Source organism: Budorcas taxicolor, chromosome 4, assembly GCF_023091745.1.
Source record: "Budorcas taxicolor isolate Tak-1 chromosome 4, Takin1.1, whole genome shotgun sequence".
NCBI lineage: Eukaryota > Metazoa > Chordata > Mammalia > Artiodactyla > Bovidae > Budorcas > Budorcas taxicolor.
In genome coordinates, this window is record NC_068913.1 from 96197320 (window position 1) to 96218789 (window position 21470).

The following is a 21470-nucleotide window of genomic DNA, read 5'->3' on the forward strand; positions in this document are numbered from 1 at the left end:
ACAGGTGTGAGAGGAGAGGAGGTCTAATGGGTGAGAAGAGTGAGGAAGGTGAGGCGATGGCACCCGTCATCTAGGGTGGGAGAGGGTGTTGAGAGGGTCAGGTAACACAGTGCATGAAGTGTGACAGCCAAGCAGCCAAAGGGTGGAGCTGGATGTCCATCCGGAGCTCTGCCCCCAGGAGTGGGCCAGGGCAGTGAGCAAGCCCGCACAGGAGGCAGAGGACAGCATGGCTGGGGCCAGGGTGGAACACGGGAGAAGTGGATGAGGCAGAGGGGGATGAGCTGGTAGAGGTTGTGGGCTGCAGGAAGTGTTTGAAACAAGCCTGTCAGAGCAGAGCATGACTAGATGAAATGATACAAGGTCAGACAGAAGCCTGAGGGACCTGACAAGGCAGGTACTTAGGGATGAATGGGGACAGCATACAGAGCCACTACAGTGTTGCAGACCAAGAGGTGGCTACAGGGGAGCATGAGGGAGGCTCAACGAGAGAGCAGATATCAAGGAAAAGCCCACTGCCCCTGTGGGCAGGTGGTCGGGGAGCAGGATGGCGTGCTGAGGACAAAGCAGAGGGGCTGGAACACAAGAGTGGAGAAAAGGCAGAGGATGGCTGAGCAAGGCTCACTCACACTCAGCGTGCAGAAAGAGAGACTTCGGATTCTGGAGTGGCTGTGAAGGTGGTGGGCCAGTGTTGAGATGGGTGAGGAGAGTCAATGGGAAAAGAAAGGGACAGGCAGCATGGAGGGCAGGGAGGACCTCATGGCTGTGTAAAGGGTCAGGGTAGTTAAAGGGGCTCCACAGAAAAGAGGAAGACAGCTTCAAGAGCTCCCAATCTGGAATCCAGCAGATCTCATGGGCAGGAGGGGCACAGTATGTGGTGTGGAGGCCAGACAATAGGTGCAGACTAGTGACTATAAGAAAGCATAGGTGCCATCTGTCATAACCATGAGCAAGCACTGTTTTATGGAAAGAGAGACAATGCAGAATGTTTATGGAGGGAGAGGCTACAACATGGTCAAGTACAAAGCAAAGGTGGTACGGTGCAATCAACTGGATTTTTAAAGAACTGTATTTAGCACTGGGAAAATATGCCTCCTACACATACTTGATAAAGTGTTCATATGTTTGTTGTTTTTCTAATGAAAGTGAGCAAAGGAAAAATGGAAAGAAGTGGTTAAAGTGGGAACTTAGTTGACAGTATACATATAAATCATTCTTGCAGTTATTAAGGAACATTATATCAGTTATGATGCAGAGTGCTACCTATTCAACTTGATCACAATTAATGAAATAAGGAAAAATGGGAGAAAACAAAAAGGAACTGTCACAAGGAAACCGGTGGCTGCCTGAAAAAAATCTACCAGGTAATTATGTCAGAGTGGGTGGATACAAGAGAATAGTCATATAGAGAGAAAGTAAAAAACCAGACTCTGAAGGGAGAGCGTGAGCAGCAGTCCTCGTGACATCAGGACTCCGGACATCCAGAGACGATAGTGCATGCCAGAGGATGGGGCTGTTTTGAATAATAAAGAGTAGGTTCACATTTTCACATACTGAAGGCATTTAAAGGCCAGACTGTGAACCAAACCTGGGGGGTACCAACAGGCAGAGGGTTTTTCTAAGGCTACAAGAGAGGGAAGAAGAAGTGAGTGGATATCCCATGGTTACACTGCATTCTGGAGAGGTGTTAGCATTCAAGAAAGGCAGCAATAAAGACGACAGCTATCAGTGATGATGGCGAACATGAAGTAGGACAGGAAGAAAGGTTCAAAGTCAGCACAGAGGAAACGTTAAAAACTTCAGGGTTTGGGGAAAGGGAAATTGGTTATGAGATGAATGAACAAGTGAATGAGTGTCTCAGACTTGAACCTTGGCCAGTCTCTAACAGGTCAGATTTGGAGGAATATGGACTCTCTAGCTAGACTCATACAAATTCTAGTGATAAAGGGAATGGATATATTGTGGCTTAATAGCAATATTCAACTTATCCTGCCTGCTTTTTTAGTGTTTGAGCAAAGATTGCAGATTATGTGCTTAGCTTGGAAGAATGCAAGGTTTCATTAAGGATCAGTAATATGAATCCCAGTGAGTGGTTGGAGGTGAGTCAGAGTAAAAAGAAATTGAGATAAATTTTACTTAACTGAAATTGTCAATTTAATTCGGAATGTCAGGAGTTAATATGATCAATACTGAACAGCAAATAATGGAATGGAAACAGCAGCTTCAGAGAAGAGTTTGGAGTCCATCAGAATCCTAGGGTAGCTCCAGTTAATATAAAGGTTTAAGGAGGTGTAGGCAAAGTTAAGAACTACAGTATGAATGTAGGTATGTATCATATGAAAGAGCTGTGAATTGTTAAGTGGGAGGCAGCATCCCTAATGAAAAACAGAAGAGATTCAGACATGTACTTGTGTAAATGTGACCTTGGTATGGATATTTTCTGTTGAGGGCTATTTAAATTTGTTCAGATGGTTTGAGGTAAGAAATATGATTCTATAAGAACTGAGAGTTCAATAATAAAAGCAATATAGGAATTAGAATGGTTCTGAGTAAGTAATAAAACAAAAGGGTATGGTCATTACAGAGGCCCCAAGGAGGGAAAAAATTCACAGAATGTTGCATGTATGTGTTGTTACCGGTGTAATAAACATGCAGAGGAAAGAAAGTTGCTGTGTGAGAAAGGACACAGAAAGAAAGTATGCTGCCTTGAAGGCTTTTCTGACAGTCTTTAAGTAAAGGGTAGTTGCTGGAGGACAGAAGATCAGTAGGACTAATTGAGACTTAAGATGTTGATTACTCTTTTTACAATTTTCCCAAGATTTCAAGGAAGGAGTTATGGTAATACTTGATGTTGAGTTTAAATTTTTTCAGATGGCATAGATTTTTTTGTACACTTTTACAGTAAGGAGAAATGGGAAGGTTTAAAGATAAAAAAAAGATAAGAACAACTGACAGAATAACTTTCTGAGGAAATTGGTGGGTCTCTATCTTTTGAACTGTGAACGGCTTGATTTTTAAAGAGTTAGGTAAAGGGAGAAAGTGGATAGTTTCAGAATACCTTCTATCTATTAAGTATTTACTATGTGTCTGGCACCATACTCATCACTTTACTTAATTTCATTTTATCCTTACAATAATCCTAAAAGGTATACAGAGATCAAAACATTTGCCTATGATTAAGCACTCAGTGTATAGCAGAGTCAGAATTCAAATCCTAATTTATCTGTCTCCAAAACCTATTTTCCTTCCTATTCTGTATAGTTTTCAGGTTGAAGGAAGGAAATCACAATCTATAGAATTTCTATTTTTTTTCCTGTAATTATGTGGAAAATATCTTTTCTGAGATGAGACAGGCAGAGGTGATGTATAGATCTTTATGTGATTGGCTAAGATTCAGAATATCTGCAACAGGAAAATGCTGAAAGGAAGGAATAGGGAAAAAAGACTTGTATTACCACCTGGGCCCTGGTATTTCTCTTCTATTCATTGCACAGCAAAGACTTTGGATTGGCCATAGGCTCAAAATTTCATAATTTCTAACACAGACTAAAGAATAGAAAGGAGTTTTTTTCTTTTTTTTTTTCCTAAGCAGGTAAATGATGGGTAAAATCATTGGTAAAATCAGTAAGTCAACCTACTAATTTTTTAAAACTTTCAAAGTTTTAAAAGTCTGAATGTTGAGACTAAATTTCATTTCTTTTATCCGAGATACAATCACAAGAGTTTATAACTGAGTTTGAACACCAATCAGCAAACCCTTTTGAATTTAGAAAATTCTCCAAATGCCAAATTTTTATAAACAAAATACTAACAACCAAAAAAAAAAACACCCCACTAACAACCATCAACCAAAAGAGTCCATAGCCAGCAGACCAAACGCTGAAACCTCTGGGCTAATTTGTAAGATGTATGTTTTAAAAAGAAATTAACTCCTTAGTAAGGAGGGATAAAAGCTCCCTTATGCTTTGTGTTGGTAGAAATGTTTTCTGTTGTTGTTGTTTTCTCCTATACTGTATGTAACTTCTGTAATTTCAATATTGTTGTTTTATGTATTTTGATATTGTAATATTGTATTTATTGTATTCTGTTAGAACCACTCCCTGGGATGTGAGGCACCTGAGTTATCAGTTATCCAAGTGAACCTGGGGAAATGGGAGGAGCTAGTATTCTCAAGTGGGAAGAGCTTGATTCTTCAATGAGTTTAGCATTTTGGTTCCCTCTAAAATTAAGTGACAAAGTAATGGCATTCCTTAAAAAACAGAGTTTGTGGGAAGTAAAAATGGGGTTAGAATTTTGAAATATGGAGAGGTGGCTACTAGAAAAAGGACAGAGTATCCAGGATGATGGCAAAAGCCACAGGGCTACATTAAGACTGGGCCAATTATTGGTTTAGAATAAGGTTAAATGAAACTAGCTACATAAGAGTACAGCCAGCTTAATTATTGGCTGGTGGACATTAGACAAATCTAACCAGAGGGAAACAGACCAGGAAAGAAAGTGAAGTTAAAAGGGAATGGAATAAGAGAAACCTCATAAAAAGGGGTAAAGGAGATAATTAAAGGTTAAAGTTGGATGGCCTAATGTTCAAAGGAGAAATAGTGGAGGCCAGATAGAAAGTGCCTTCCTACCCAGGGGGTTATGGATCCAGGGTGGCTGCAACTGCAGGTCCACCTGGGGCCAGAGGGAACAACCTGGGGTTCAGACCCAGCAATGGTGCCAACTTGAATCTACCTCGTGCTAGAGTTGAGTAGCCTGGTCTATCATCCAACACAGGTAAGATTGGACAGGCGCTCCCGGAACCAATATCTAAAAAGGGAGTTGGGAGAGGGGCTAAAGGAAGACAGGTTAAGCCCCAAATGTAACTGAATGATGACCAGGGATAACTATGTACTAGTACTTTTACGATTTCTTGTAACTCTGTAACTTTCCCAATATTTGTTAGCTATATGTTTTTTCCTGTATTAGTAGTAAAAATTGTTTTTTCCTGTACTAGTAATAAAAACTGTTCAAAATGTAAGTGCAATGTGTGTGCTTATTTCAGTACAAACTGGGTAACAGTTGTAAACACTCTGCAGCACATATGGGAAGGAAAGAACTCAGGTGGGAAAACGGAGAAAAAAAATCAAGTGCAATACTCGACATTCACAGGAGGTAGGTCATAAGGTCTCAGAACCCCAAATTTGTAACTACTGTTGACGCTAGCAGTTTACTTTCCTTCCCACACGCGCTGCCCCCTCCCCCCGACCATGCTCCCAACCCAATCCCCAAGTGCACACAGGTCAAGCAGATCACAAAGCCTTTCTCAACTGTGCATACACAAATGTTGGTTAAACCAGTCACTAGGCTGAGACATACTCTCAGACACTTGCCTTGTGTTATAGGACCCTTAAAAACAGTATTTTACGATGCCATGGGTCTACTAACTAAAAAGTCCTGAGGCTGCCCTAAAGAAACACCAGGGAGAAGCAGGCCCTGATCCTTCACAGGGGACATCAGGTATGTGCACCACTAGTGGTGATACTGTTTCAACAGGAAGTCTGAGTTCTGTTTCGGGCTACCACTGTATACATTCACTTTCTCTTTTAAGATTAAATGTCCAGCGTATTTTACTCAGAAACTTGGTTATAAAATTAGTATTTCTGTAGCAGTAACTAACTTTATAAATTTACCATTCATTATCACTACATTTATTAATCCCAGAAAAGAAACAAATTTTTGGACCCCAAATATCTGTCAGGACACTTCAGAGTTCAAGTGGTAATGCACTCTTAATCACATCTCCTGCATTCTGTGTATTAGTACCTGCGATTGAGTCATCTTCGGGTAAACGAACGAGAGCATAGCATACTCCCGGTTGATTGTAAGGCAGGCTGGGGGCTGGGATACAACACAGCACTTCATAGGACTCTGATGGCTCCACCTGCACTGTCACTTTCTCCAGTAGCTGGTCGTTCAGAGTATTGGTACAGTCAAACTGAAAAGTCATCAAATAGGAAAGTTATGAAGAACGGTTTCCAAGTAAATTGCTTCTTCCTCCCCATAACCCACGAGTCAGTTCTGGAATCCATTAAACCTTCTCTCTCTAAACACCATGCATGTCTCCCACTAAGATTTTTCTTCAGACAACAAGGATAAGCTTATTCTCTAGGTCTTTCTTGTTCATATTATTCACCAGTGTTTTCCTCTTTCCTGAGATTGAGTTCTACCAAACAAGATGGTAGAAGTCTGACAGCTGGCTGAGATTCGAATTGAAATCCAAGGTTTTGGAACAACACACTTAATTTACCCTGATATTAAGTGTGACGATCATTTTTTCACAGGTTATACTCTATGCTGTCCAACTTTTTCAGACATTTCAGTTTTATGTCCTTTTAAGTTTAAATCATCAAAAGTTTCCCATCACACAAAGGCATCTCTCTAGCTATGGAGTTAGGAAGAAAACCAGAAAAATGCTGGCAAGTTGCTTCTCTATAAAAGGAACCAGAATCATGAACTAAAGGAGCTCAGTCAGTTCAGTTCAGTCACTCTTTGTGACCCACGAACTGCAGCACGCCAGGCCTCCCTGTCCTTCACCAACTCCTGGAGTTTACCCAAACTCAGGTCCGTTGAGTTGGTGATGCCATCCCATCTCATCCTCTGTCGTCCCCTTCTCCTCCTGTCTTCAATCTTTCCCAGCATCAGGGTCTTTTCCAATGAGTCAGTTCTTCGCATCAGGTGGCCAAAGTATCGGAGTTTCAGCTTTAACATCAGTCCTTCCAGTGAACACTCAGTACTGATCTCCTCTGGATGGATTGGCTGGATCTCCTTGCAGTCCAGGGGACTCTCAAGGGTCTTCTCCAACACCACAGTTCAAAAGCATTAATTCTTTAGCACTCAGCTTTCTTTATAGCCCAATTCTCACTTCTATACATGACCACTGGAAAAACCACAGCCTTGACTAGATGGACCTTTGTTGGCAAAGTAATGTCTCTGCTTTTTAATATGCTGTCTAGGTTGGTCATAACTTTCCAAGGAGCAAGCATCTTTTAATTTCATGGCTGCAGTGATTTAATTAAATTAAATAAAATTTAATTTCACCATCTGCAGTGATTTTGGAGCCCCCAAAAATAAAGTCAGCCACTGTTTCCCCATCTATTTCCCATTAAATGATGGGATCAGATGCCATGATCTTAGTTTTCTGAATGTTGAGCTTTAAGCCAACTTTTTCACTCTCCATTTTCACTTTCATCAAGAGGCTCTTTAGTTCTTCTTCACTTTCTGCCATAAGGTTGATGTCATCTGCATATCTGAGGTTATTGATATTTCTCCTGGCAATCTTGATTCCAGCTTGTGCTTCATCCAGCCCAGCATTTCTTATGATGTACTCTGCATATAAGTTAAATAAGCAGGGTGACAGTATACAGCCTTGACGTACTCCTTTTCCCATTTGGAACCAGTCTGTTGTTCCATGTCCTGTTCTAACTGTTGCTTCCTGACCTGCATACAGGTTTCTCAAGGGGCAGGTCAGGTGGTCTGGTATTCCCATCTCTTGAAGAATTTTCCACAGTTTATTGTGATCCACACAGTCAAAGGCTTTGGCACACTCAATAAAGCAGATGTTTTTCTGGAATTCTCTTGCTTTTTCCATGATCCAGCAGATGTTGGCAATTTGATCTCTGGTTCTTCTGCCTTTTCTAAAACCAGCTTGAACATCTGGAAGTTCATGGTTCACATATTGCTGAAGCCTGCCTTGGAGAATTTTGAGCATTAATTTGCTAGTGTGTGAGGTGAGTGCAATTGTGCAGTAGTCTGCGGATTCTTTGGCATTCATTGCTTTTCTTTGGGACTGGAATGAAAACTGACCTTTTCCAGTCCTATGGCCACTGCTGAGTTTTCCAAATTTGCTGGCATATTGAGTGCAGCACTTTCACAGCATCATCTTTCAGGATTTGAAATAGCTCAACTGGAATTCCATCACCTTCATTAGCTTTGTTCGTAGTGATGCTTTCTAAGGCCCACTTGACTTCACATTCCAGGATGACTGGCTCTAAGTGAGTGATCACACCATCGGGATTAACTGGGTCATGAAGATCTTTTTTGTATAGTTCTTCTGTGTATTCTAAACTAAAGGAGAATTAATACTAAATCCCTTGCCAGAGCCAGTTATGACACTTCTCTCACCTGGAACACAATGTGATTGGTAAACATGTGCTTGACACAACGAACAAAATATTCTGTCTCTGCTTCTGTAAGTTGAACAGGCTCAGAAGACTTGAACAAGGGTCCTAGATTCATAAACTCAGGAATGGCAGCCAGTTGCTCTATCAAGAAAAAAGGAAAGAAAAGAAGGAAGAAAAATAAGACAGGGGAAGATATTACTCTGGGTAGCTAAAATGTTTTAAGAACACTCAATTAATAATGTGTCCCCAAGCTTTAGTGAAGTAATCTTTTAAGTAAGAGTTTATACCGTTAATTGGGCTTCCCTGGTGGCTCAGCTGCTAAAGAATCTGCCTGCAATTTGGAAGACCTGGGTTCAATCCCTGGGTTGGGACGATCCCCTGAAGAAGGGAAACGCCATCTACTCCAGTATCCTGGCCTGGAAAATACCATGGACTGTATAGTCCAGGGGGGTCACAAAGAGTCAGACACAACTGAGCGACTCTCACTTCACTTCACAGTTAATTACTAAAAGCAAAAAATAAAAAAGAAACTTAATTCCTAATTTCATAGAATTTGAGTCCCGTTAACCAAGATACAGGGTAAGAACAACATTCTCAGTAAGCTGACAACTGGAAATTGCCAAGTCCCACAGATTCCAGTAGTCCTAACAACAGGAAGCTATGACAATAAATTATATTTAGCCATATAAAGATTTCCCATACTCAGAACTAATAAAATTGAATAAAAAGTGGTGGCCTCATTATAGTTGCAATGCCTCGGGAGCTGGGCTACTCCCTCTACACATCAAATCATCATACCTTGGAAAATGTCTTGCCTGGAAGGAGCCAGCTTCTCGGGCTTAGTGGACACCAGTGTGATTTCTACAGAAACAGGGATGAGCAGTTAAGTGAGCTTTCCCTGCCACTATCAAGTCAACCATGCATATAGGAGATGAAGACAAAAACTTGCAGCAGATATATAAGGAGCTATTGCTAAATCATACCAGGAGGTTCTTTGTCACCCTTCTTGGAGGGACACTCAAAGTGTATTTAGTGAACGTACTTCATGAAATAAATAAAGTAAGTTCTCAAAATACAGAATTTGCTTTTATGGACCAGAATATTTTAAAAAATTACTCTGAAAAGAAGGAACAGTTTATAAAGCAAATCTCGTTATTCAAATAGGAAAAACTACTTATGTAGTATCAACAACAAAAAACTGAAAATGTTGAGGGCATGAGCTCTTTCATTTTCGGTTTGAACCACTACACACTTTGTCCATTTATTTTTTAAGCCTCCAAAAGGAAAATTAACTAAGAAGTTAATCAAGATCAGAAAACAAAAACAGGCGGTGGCAACACAACTACTGCTCTGAAACACTGACAACTAACTTCCAATGCTCTAACACTCAGCATTAAAAAAATCTTTCATTCTATGCCACACTTCATATTCTTGCTTCCATGAGAAAATAAGGAAAAAATTTTAAAACCCTAACTTTAAAAATATCATTCATCTTAGTTCTATAAGATTTAGAAGGAGTGACCATTAAAAGAAATATTAGAAAAAATATGCCAACAGTGTATTTTATTGGTGTGAAACTATCAACAGTTTAAAAACAAAGTGTTCCCATTACCTGCTTTCTGTTCAAAGACAGGAGCCGTAGCAAGAGGAACAGATTTCATATCAAAGGGCTTTTCTGAAGGCTCCAGCGTGTACTGGTGTAAGGCTTTTTCCATCCCTGGTACAGAGACTGTTAGACCTATGAAACAGAAAACTCTCAGCACTGGAACTTCTTGCCAATCCTAGGATCCAGGCAGGCCCAGATTTGTAATATTTATTTAAGCTTTCTAAAGAAAACTATAACCACAGGTTTATAAGCTAAATTATTAAAGAAGATAGGCACTTATAATTCCATCTGAGGAAGCACAGGAGCTGAGCATACATATTTGCAACAAAATGGAAGTATCTTCCAGAAAACAAAGCAACAGAGCCATGTGGAAACAAAGACAGCATAAGAAAAGGGAAAAAGGTAAACCCATCTAACAGGGTGCTCAAAGAGAACCAGGAACAAGCAATATTCTTTGGACTTTTACATACTTTTAGGTTTCTCTAGAAATGGAAGTGCATTCAGAGACAGAAACCAAGCATTCTGCCTAGTGAAGCCAGCTCATATGAAAATCATGAGATATGCTTCCAAGACACCACTTGTAGAACAAAAGTATATTTGTCTCCATTCTTGGCTCTCACTGACCATTGAAGATATATGTAGCATTCAGTGCCATCTGCCTCTGCTGCAGCACATTCAGATAGAAGGTAGCTCTATCCCGTACCTCATCATCAGTATCCATCATACACCTGTTCAGGGGATACAGAATAGGCATGTCATAGCACTCTAAAAGATATCCAGAGCTTTACCACTATGCCTAACAGACACGATCCAGGCCATCTGATACTACCGTAATACAAGAGCTCAACAACAGCCAACAGTGGCTCCTAAAATCTCCATACATCCTGGGTATTGTTCTGAATTGGTAAAGAAATGGTGTCATTATGAATCAGAAGCACTACATAAGCAGGCATTAAAATGATTAGGAAGAACACAGTAGCATAAGATAGCAGTTTGGAGTCTGTTCTTTGATCTGCAACCACATGACCTTGGTAAAGATTTAGACTTCTACAAACTAAAAACTGGCAATATTAGACTTTCCAAGGATACTAAAAAGCATTCTAAACCCAGGCACTGATATTACTCAAATGGCAATTTGTTTTATTTAAACCAGCCAGCTTTTGGCTTATAATTTTTCTGCTTCAATTGCAAGATGTAATCACGGAGTGTTTGCTAAAGCAAGTCTTTTCCTCATCAAATAGGGAGTTAAAGAGACCATGAAAAGCTGGTATTTTCAACTCTACACAGTGAAGCTCTTTGAAGTTGGCCTCTGCTATACTAATTGAGGCACATATATTTAAGTCACTTTCTCAAAATCATGCATGAGAAATTAGAAGTTAAATTTTGTGTGCACTTCGCACATGCAAAATTACCAAGAGTAAGGAAAACGCCATTTGCCCCTGACTTACTCTATCAGCTCTACTCTTAAGCCCTACAAGGCATTTGACATGGTACAATGAGGAATTATCTATTCAGTCACATGGCATTCCTTTTTTTTTTTTTTTTTTTTTATTCTTTTAGTTACCTTTGTAGGAGTACTAGGATGCTTGGGAGAAGATTTTCATTCTGAGCCCCAAATTTTGCCAAAGCGCTCACAGCAGCTATAATGGAGCATAAAATGAAACAACATGAATACTGACTTCACAGAGTTAAGCAATAATTATTAAGAAAAAAATTAGAGGAGTTTCCCCACGTTCGGTTGAAATAAACTCACTGTTTAATCGTGAACTTCTTGTTCTTATTTCCTTGATCCATTTAAGCATAAATAGAAATAGAAAGTGGGTCCAAGAGAGCTCTGAATAAGAAAACTCTCTATGCATTGAGGAAAAAGGATCATATGTATTTCTTACATAAGCTATTCTTCAGTCTGACTCCTTACAGAGGAGCCTGGCAGATTACAGTCCATGGGGTCGCAAAAGAGTAGGACACAACTTAGTGACTAAAGAACAACCAAACAAACCTCAAACAACCAGCCCCACACATAGGGGGAAAAATACCCAAAACTCTATTATTAAAATTCACTGTATCAACAAAGATTTATTCCTTATTTAACTTTTTCAGGAGTTGTGCTAAGTGCTGAAGGTAAAAAGATAAAAGATGTAGCCCTTGACCTCAAGGAGTTGTAGTTTAGTGGGAAAGACAGGTGTAAATAGATAGTTACAACATAGTAAATCTATAGTAGAACCATGTCCTGGATACTATACGAGCAGAGAAAGGAACATTAAGTCAAAACTGGAGGAGAAGACAAAGAGCTCACACTGACTCCCTGCACTAAAGCTTGCAGAACAAGTAGAGTTAGCCAGAGGAAAGGCAGGAAAAGAGAATTTGAGGGAAAGAGAAGTGAAAAGTAGCAAGGCCCTCAGGACAGAGAATAAAGTGTGGAATGATTCTGGGACTGGACGCAGCTGAGTAAGGCTGAAGCATTGGACCTGTGCTGGAGAGCAGGAGGAGACAAGTGAGAGATTAGACACAAAACAAAAATAGGTTCCAGTTTAACCTCAAAATTATTATTAACAGGAGTTAAATACAGGATGAATCTGTGTATCTGCAGCAGGGTGTGCTACACTAAATTTGTGAGCAGATTTTGTATGCAACGTCCATTTTGGTAGCAGAGTGGAGAATATACTGGATGTGGGTGAGAGTACAAGCAGCTGGACTAACTGGGCATCTGAAACGGATGGGAGCCTAACACAGCCCTCAGGAAAACTGAGGATAAAAGGGAATGAAGGAATACATATTGAGGGGACAGAACGGACAGAACTTTGCCAAAAGGTGGATGGGAGTTATAAAACAATGGAATAAGGTTCTAGTCTTGCAACTGAGTGGACAATATATATAAGGATTTCTGTTTGGGACAGTTTGAATTTCAAGCTGAATTTGAAGTGCCTGGCACAGCTAAACACACAAGTTCAGGAGAGAGACATGACTACAGTACCACAGCACCTTAGCAGAGCTCTGAAAATGATCACCAGAAAGAATGTGGATGTTGAGAAGACAACCCCCTAAAGAAAATGAACATTTTAAGGAATGGAAGAGAAGCTCTGCAAAGAAGATTGAGGAATGATGGAAAGATGCAGGCTATTTGTGGAAACCAAGGGAAGAGAGTTTCATGAAGTGTTTAGTCAACAGCCCATCGAATTGACCGAAGTGAATAAGGATAAGAACATTAAAGTGTCTAACTTGATTTTCCAGCTAGCTTCTAAGGATTTTTTAAATAAAGTAAAAATAAAAATTAAAAAAAAAAAAGACACAGGAAAATGAAGAGACAGTAAGATAATGTTTGCAAATCATATATGCAATAAAAGATTTGTATAAAAAAAATAGCTTCAGAAGATTTTTAAGGGAGAGAGCAAGATTATAGTGAATTGAATAGAAAATGGAAAGTAAGTTCAGAGAGGCAGCTGGTAATGGCTGCTTCAAGGTTCTGTAACAGGAAATATGGTCAGTACCTAGTGAGAGACAATGAATCAAATGAAGGCCTGTAGTTTTAACAGGAGAGATTTGGACCAGTTCACATGCTAAGGAGAAGAACAATTAGAAAGAAGTAAAAAAAACTCCTAGGATCCGTTCAAAAAGTCACTTACAAGCTACAGTGGGAGACAAATTTCAAAGACATGCATACTTGAGGCCTTAACTGAAAAAAATGGATGACACCATCAAAGTCTTCCGTCAGTCTGAAGGTCAAGGGTTATTTGTCTCTGATACAAGGCTGAAATCAGGATGGAAATTAGAATACAAAGAGAGAGCTATATATCTGAGGCCTAAGTATGCTCCGAGATCCCACCACCAAATAGACATTGCAATGTCATTTTCCAATTTCATTACCACTCCCTTGAGTTAAGCATTTCCCAAGATTACCAGTTATGCTCATCATCAGTGCTCCATTACTCACCAGCTCTGACGGCCTCATTCTCCAGGACAACCCTATTAAAAATAAAGCGGATATACTTGGAGGGGACAGGTGTTCTGGGACCCTCTTTGCCCAACAAGTGGAGGATCTTTGTAGCTAGAACGGTGTGTTCACAGTCCTCGATGAATTCACAGAGGTGGGCTAGACCTGCCTCTTTACTCTCGGGGTTCTCTTCTACAATGCTGATAATGCAGTCCACGATGGCCCGCTTATATTCAAAGCCTCCCTGGCAAAAAAAAAAGAAAAACTGCCATTCACTCTGAGGGCACTTTTTGGAAAAATGATTTTACTCCAAGGCTTATGATGTAACATTCAAATTTCATTTCCCTTCCCTTCTCAAAGAAACAAAAACGTTTTTTCCCTCCAAGTGGGAAAGTCAAAAGCAATAATATGTTTAGTAATAAGACAGAAGCTAGAATTGAGAATATTATTTGATAGGCATGCGGAGATTATAAAGAAAGCTGCTTTAATAAGAACTGAAGCGAGCAACTTCCCACAATTAAAAAGCAGTCCACCTACATCATCTCGGAGCATGTTGGAGAGGAAAGTCATCATGACGCTGTGCTTTCGAGGGTATTTCTGACAGAGAGCACTAATTGCCTGCACAACCACGACCTGTAAAAAAACAAACAAAAAGGACACGCACCTTTTATAATGGCTGTACAACTACCACCTAGAGAAAAACACAAAAGGACGTTCATCTTTATAACTTTAGCTACTTAAGCATACATTCCCTCTTGTTTACCACAAGCTAAGAAGGCACCATAATTAACTAAAATGACAATAATGGTTCTTTGTGAAAGAAAATCAAACAGGAAAGGAAAATAGAAAGCAATGTAAAAACGAAGTGCATTCAAGAGACCCCTCCCTTTGCTCCAAAGCAAAATAAGCTTCGAGCATATTTTAAAATTTTACATTTAAAATTTTCACATAAAAATTTTAAAGTGAACACTAAAGATAAAAAACTTAAACAGACTGCTTTCCAGACAAGAAACAGAGAAAGTCACCAAGGAACTACTTCACAAAGTAGTTTCTAGGAAATTTTTACCACAATTTCAGAGACCAGTGTCAAGAAGTAAAAAGGGTGTGAGACTTTTACCCTATTTGCAAACTTTAGACTACCATAATTTCATGGATGCTAGAAGAGAACACAAGGATCCTGAATGAGAGGTGAAAGACAGTTATTCACTCACAGCAAAAGCAGTAGCCAGTGTATTGGCATTTGGGGCTTAGTTTTCTGAGCCCCAATACCCACAGGACGATGCTAAAAGGACCAGATAACACTTGAGCCCACAGTAGGCAGCATTACAGGAGAATCTGAGATATGGAACTTGAATATTTGACAGTGGGCAGTAAGCATGCCAGTCATTTATTCAGAAGGGAAACATCATGTTTATTACACTGGGCAATAAGCATGTTTGCTTTTTGCTATAGGGAGGACTGTCTCTTCTAGGGCTGTATGGAAACCTGCCCTTTACTACTTAAGGGAGATGCTTACATCTTTTGATATTGGAGAAACTTTGTACTATACAAAGGGAACAAAACTGGTAAAGTAGGAAACAAAGGGCAGTTAGTGTGTAATTTGCTGGGTGTGTAGAAATGCAAGAAATTTATGGAGACTGGAGAATTGTGTCCCAATAACCAGACAGTCCCAAATCTATATATGTTGTTTCAGAGCATAGAAAATGAAGGGAAATAACTACAATCTTTATGAAGCAATGACATATAAACCTAATAAAGATAGTATATGTGCAAAAAGAAAAATTATAGATAGAAATCATTTCTGAATACTGATACAAAAGTTCCAGGTGGTATACTGGCTAACAGACTCCAATCCTACAGTAAGAAAATAATATCCCATGATGAAACGGAATGTATACCAAGAATGCAAGGATGGTTTGACATTAGAAAATTAATATAATTCATCAATATTAATGAGTCTAAGAAGAAAAGGAATATGACAGAATATGACTACATCCACAGAAGCTAAAAAGCCTTTGATAAAATCCAACACTTATTCCTAATAAAAATTCTTTTCTTTCTTTATTTTTGGCTGTGCTGGGTCTTTGTTGTGGCACACAGGCTCTTCATTGCTGTGTGTGGGCTTTCTCTACGTGTGGCAAGCGCGGGCTGGTTGCAGTGAGCAGGCTTCTTGTCGCGGTGGCTTCTCTTATTGCAAAGCACAGGTTCTAGAATCCATGGGCATCAGTATTTGTGGTACATGGGCTTAGTTGTTCCGTGGCACATGGGATCTTAGTTCCTGGATGTCCCCTGCATTGGCAGGTGGATTCTTAACCACTGGACCAGGAAAGTCACTTAAAAATTCTTTAAAATATAAGATAGGAATGGATGAAAACTTTCATTTTATATACATACACACACATACTCCCTCAGTCCTATTGGCAGTATATTACTTAATAGAGAACCCCAAGAGTCATTTGCTTTAAGATCAGAAAAAAGAAAAGGAAGCTACTATCTTGACTATTATTTGACATTATTCTGGCACTATTAGCCAACGTGAGTAGACGGGAGAAAACAATTGAGGAATAAAAATTAGAAAATAAAAGACAAAATCATCTTTATTTACAGATGATAAAACAAAATAATGTGGAAAACTTCAGAGAATTGATGATAAAACTAACTCAATAAAATAATTCAGCAAGGTAGCAGGTTAACATGCAAAACTAATACTACTCATACACATGAATAATAACTACTTAGAAGATATAATGAATAAAAGAAGATTTCTAATAGAAACAATAAAGTTCATAAAAGAATTTTTAAAACATTCAAATCTAATATAAAAATACCATATTCATGAAAGGTACAAAAGTAGACTTAAATTTTAAAATATCCTTTGCTCTTGGGTAGGATATCTCAACATTATTATTTATTCTCCCCTAAGAAAACTTATAAATTTAATGTGATCTTAATAAAAATGCCAATGAGATTTTTTAAATGAAGCCACTAGATGAACTAATACTAAAGTTCAAAAGAAATATAAGCATGTAAAAACAGCTAAGGAAAATAAAGAGCTGAGAGGAGACTAACAGATACTAAAACATCCTTATAAATTTTTAAAATATTTAATACAAATTTTTAAATATCTAGTTAAAATATTTAATACAAATATTTAAAACAGTGTGTCGTACTGATTTATGAATAAAGAGAACAACAGAATAGAACAGAAAGCCTCCAAACAGACACAAGTATTAATACATATCGAACTTTAGTATATGGTAAAAGTGGTATCTCGAATACTGGGCAAAGACAGCCCTTCAAATAAAATTGGGGGGGGCGGGGTGGACAACTGGATAGTCACTGGAAAATTGTAAGATCCATTTCTCATTCTGTATAAATATAATAATAAAACCTAATAGATCATATATTTAATATGAAATTATACATATATTAGAAGAAAATATGGGTGAATTCTTCCCCCCCACCATGGGTGAATTCTTATTACTCAAAAGCCCAATTTTCTTTTAGAAAAGATTAACAAATTTGCATAAAAATTAAAAACTTGTGCATGACCAAAGTATCATGAGAAAATCAAAGGACAAATGACAAATTGGGAGAAAATATCACAACACATTTCACAGTTAAAGAACTAATATCTCTAATATACAAAAACTTTAATAAAGGAAACAAAAGACTGAAAATCCTACAGAAAATTAGAAAAAGACACGAGCAGACAATATTCAAAAGATATTAAATGATCTCTAAAAATATGAAAGGATGTTTATCTTCCCTCATAATAAGAGAAATTCAAGTTAAAACTACACTGAGATACCCTTTCTAGTCCATCTGGAAAAACTGGAAAAACTTCAAAATACAATATATGTACTCTACTGGTAAGGGTATGGGGAAACAGGCTGGTAGAAATTAACATTCTCTATGAAACTACATACTTATCTACTCGTCAACCTAGCATATGGACTTCTAGAAATTTACCCTCAGGACACACCACCAAAATTTCAAGAAAACATAGACATAAGGTTGTCCACTGCAACATTATCTGTAATCACAGAATATTGCACAGTATCCAAACATTCACACATAGGAGATGCATTCAGTAAACTACACTACAAAATGAACTTCATAACCTCCCAAGGTTTCCCAAAGATTCAAAATGTCTACTTGAATACACAGGCTAAGGGAACACATGTAAGAATTAAAGATTTTAAAATTAAAAAAAAAAAAATTAAAAAAAAATAAATAAAACTTAAAAAAAAATAAAATAAAAATAAAAGTAGGTAAATACAAGAAGAGAGTAAATAGGTTCAGTTACACCTCTTGAGTGAGAATTAAATAAAAATGAAGGAATAAAATCTTTTAACTTTAATTCATCTAACTAAAATCTATCACTATTTTGATTTTCTTTTTGACACATTCTCACCAGTTCTACTCAACACATATTGGAAGTCCTAGTCATTTTAATAAGGCAAGGAAAAAAAGGAAAGGTACCTGAATTGGAAATGAAGTGGAAATGAAGTATCTATTCACAATAACACGATTATTTACATAAAACAATCCTAAGGGATGTATATTACAACTACTAGAACCTATAAGGGAACTTAAAAAAAAAATAAGGGAACTTAGCAAGAATACTGAGTTATGGGAAAGTTTTAAAAAAAGTATTTTTTGATATAATACTAGTAGCAAACAATGAAATAGAAATGTTAATAAAATGGATTTTTTTAAAGCATAAAATATTTAGATATTAATTTAACAAAAGATGTGCAAGACCTCTAGAGTAAATGCTACCAAACACTGCTCAGATAAATTAAAGAAGACCTAAATAAAGGGAGCAATATGCCATATTCATGAACTGAAGAATAATTATTATTAAGCTGTTACCTTTCCCCAAATTGATTACAGATTTAACACAACTCCAATCATAATCCTAGAAGGCTTTGTTTTACAGAAATTATAACCTGATTCTAAATTTTATATGGAAAGCAAAGGAACTAAAATATTACAAAAAATGAAAAAGTTGGGAGACCACACATTTAAGAGGTACCATAAAGCGACATTAATTCATACAGTATGATACTGGCATAGGACCAATAAATAGTTCCACAGAATGTGATAAGCATCCCAGAAACATACCTACAGTTATATGGTTATCTGCTTTTTAGACAAAGATGTCAAGCACTCCAGTGGGGAAAGAGAATTGTTTTAAATTATGCTGGAGTAACTGGAAATCACAATGGAAAAAAGCCTGAACGTACATGCAAATATTAATTCAAGTTGGATCACAGACCAAAATGTAAAAGCTAACACTGTAAAACATTCACAATAAAACATGGCAAAGTATCTTGAAGACTTAGACAAACGTTTTTGAGGACACAGAAAGCAATAACTGTGAAAGAAAAAAATTAATAAATTAGACTTCATAAAACTTAAAACTTGTTCATCAAAAGACACTATTAAGAACAGAAATGTTACGGTAAGCCAGAGACTGGGAGAAAACAGGGTCATATTTAAACTACCTTGAACTCATCTGAGATTTCAGACACAAAGGATGATATCTGCTTCATGAGCCTGTCCACACTGCTCTCACTTCCCGTTTTGAGAAGCGTAGTAATGGCCAGGGTAGCAATGCTTCTGTTTGAGTCTGTGATTAAGTTTTCTAGATCCAGATTGCAGGCAGTAACAGCAGAGGGGTGCTTCATTGCCACCTTGTCGAAGGGCAAGAAAAAAAATTTAACAAATTGCTACTAATAAAGACCAGAATTTTAAAAAATAAAAGAGGAAAATATGAATTTATTTAAAGTAAATGGCTTTTGAAAATCTAAATGAAACAGCATAAGTTAAAAAATAATTATTTCAAGATGAATGCTTTGGATTAATAAAGTATGCTACATTATTTGATAAATGACTAACTGCTAGTTATAGTACTGCATAGCACTTCATCTTCATAGGTTTCTATAACCTTTATAACAATATCATAGTCTGTCTTTTACTACAGTTGGACTGTTTCTCCTCATAGTACATGTGTTCATGGTTATCTATTCTACTAGATGTTAGGATCTGTGAGAGTAGGAGCTAGAATGATAAACATTGCTCAAAGATATTTAAACTTAGTATCACTTACAATACTTCTGGTATTTAAGCAAGCAAACTCCAGCCAAATTGGATTGGACATGGTCACTAAAACATGTCTGTCATTGACCTGATTCTCTGCTTTTATTGATGATGTGCACCTCTCTGCTTAACCCACTACTGGTATAGAATCCTTTACCATACAATGCTAAAATTCTGAAACCTCAGCAAAGGAGTGGCATCAAAATTCACTTCACAGCAAAACATGACCCAAACTAATGTAAAACTAAGTATTAATTTATTCCAGTTAGTGAGGATAGTCATATATATAAAGCAGAAATATTAACGTGTCTGTGTCTAATTGCTCCAGGCACAAAGGGGTATTAATTTAAGAGATGGCATGATATTACCTCTCTAAAATTCAAACATTGCTGAGTTCTCAGATACATTTGTCTGCAAGATTACAGATGAAGAAATGTACACCTATATCAAACTCTTCAAAATATAATTCATATTGTTCGGTAAGGCTGCTCTAAATTTCTCTCTTTTCCAATTGTTCATACAATTAATTTATAATCTAGTGTTGTATGTAACTACATTAGATCAGTCTTCTATAATATTAAACTTTCATTTACAATTCATAGTTATTTAATTCATCCTGTGCTTTGCACTGTATCCTCCAGATTTACACTGTCCAATACGGTAGCCAATAACCACACATGACTACTAAGCATTTGAAATATGACTATTCCAAATTGAGGTGTGCTCTAAATACAAAATAAACTATATATCAAAGACTTAGTATGAAAAGCTAGAAGGTAAAAATGTATCAATATGCAACCAGTATAAAATTATCAGATATATTTTATAAACATGATGGTAAATAAGATGTATTATTAAAATCAATCTCATCATAAAAAAACTCAATGTGGCTACAATAAAATGTAAAATTACACAAGTGACTCATATAAGTGTTTCTACTGGATGGCGTTGCTATAGACCAGCCTTGTCCAAGAGAACTTCCTGCAGTGATGGAAACAGTTTATATATGCAGTGTCTAATATGATAATCAATAACAACACATGGTTATTGACCACATGAAGTGTGACTGCAATGACTGAGGAACTGAATTTTTAAATTTTTATTTAATTATAATTAACTTAAATGGAAACAGCCACTTATGGCTAATGTCCATCATATTGGATGGTATGGCTCTTGAATGAAAAATGCTTAAAGTCAGAAATGAATTATAATCCTTAGTTGAATACTACTACCTATAGCCATATGTAAGGCCACAAATGCAAGTGAGGTGCTACAGAAGTGAAGCCCATAAATCATATCTACTAACCTTGGACGGAAAGCCAAATGCTTCAATCTAATGTTTCTCAATCAAACACTGATACAAAACAATAGTTACAATAGTTAGAAAGGGAACCCCTACCTTGTTCAAGGTCCTTACAGCTGCGTATCTCAAAGCTGGCTTAGGAGAACTACAGAAAAGCTGAAGAACTAGGAAAGAAAAAGAGTCACTGTTAATATGGCTCATTTCAACATTTAGCATATTTCTGAAAATATAGCACATGAAAAATCATATTAAAAATACACACAAGGAAATTAGATCATAGCATCAAAAATTCACATAAAAATATACCATCAAAACTAGAAAAAGTACTTTTTGTTGAGTTATACAAACTTTAAATATAGGAAACAA

The 21470-nt window shown here is 37.4% G+C and overlaps 1 protein-coding gene across 1 annotated transcript in view; it reads right to left on the reverse strand.

The window, feature by feature from the left end:
- Window positions 1–21470, reverse strand: part of COPG2 (COPI coat complex subunit gamma 2) — a 219881-nt gene that overhangs the window by 121296 nt on the left and 77115 nt on the right. Inside the window, exons 11-20 of the mRNA XM_052638348.1 lie at window positions 21201–21268; window positions 19207–19395; window positions 14231–14326; window positions 13694–13937; window positions 11327–11402; window positions 10387–10490; window positions 9769–9894; window positions 8955–9017; window positions 8158–8297; window positions 5800–5971 (exon numbers count right to left, since the gene is read on the reverse strand). Coding sequence (XP_052494308.1) covers window positions 5800–5971; window positions 8158–8297; window positions 8955–9017; window positions 9769–9894; window positions 10387–10490; window positions 11327–11402; window positions 13694–13937; window positions 14231–14326; window positions 19207–19395; window positions 21201–21268 — 1278 coding nt within the window. The remainder of the gene's footprint in view (window positions 1–5799; window positions 5972–8157; window positions 8298–8954; window positions 9018–9768; window positions 9895–10386; window positions 10491–11326; window positions 11403–13693; window positions 13938–14230; window positions 14327–19206; window positions 19396–21200; window positions 21269–21470) is intronic.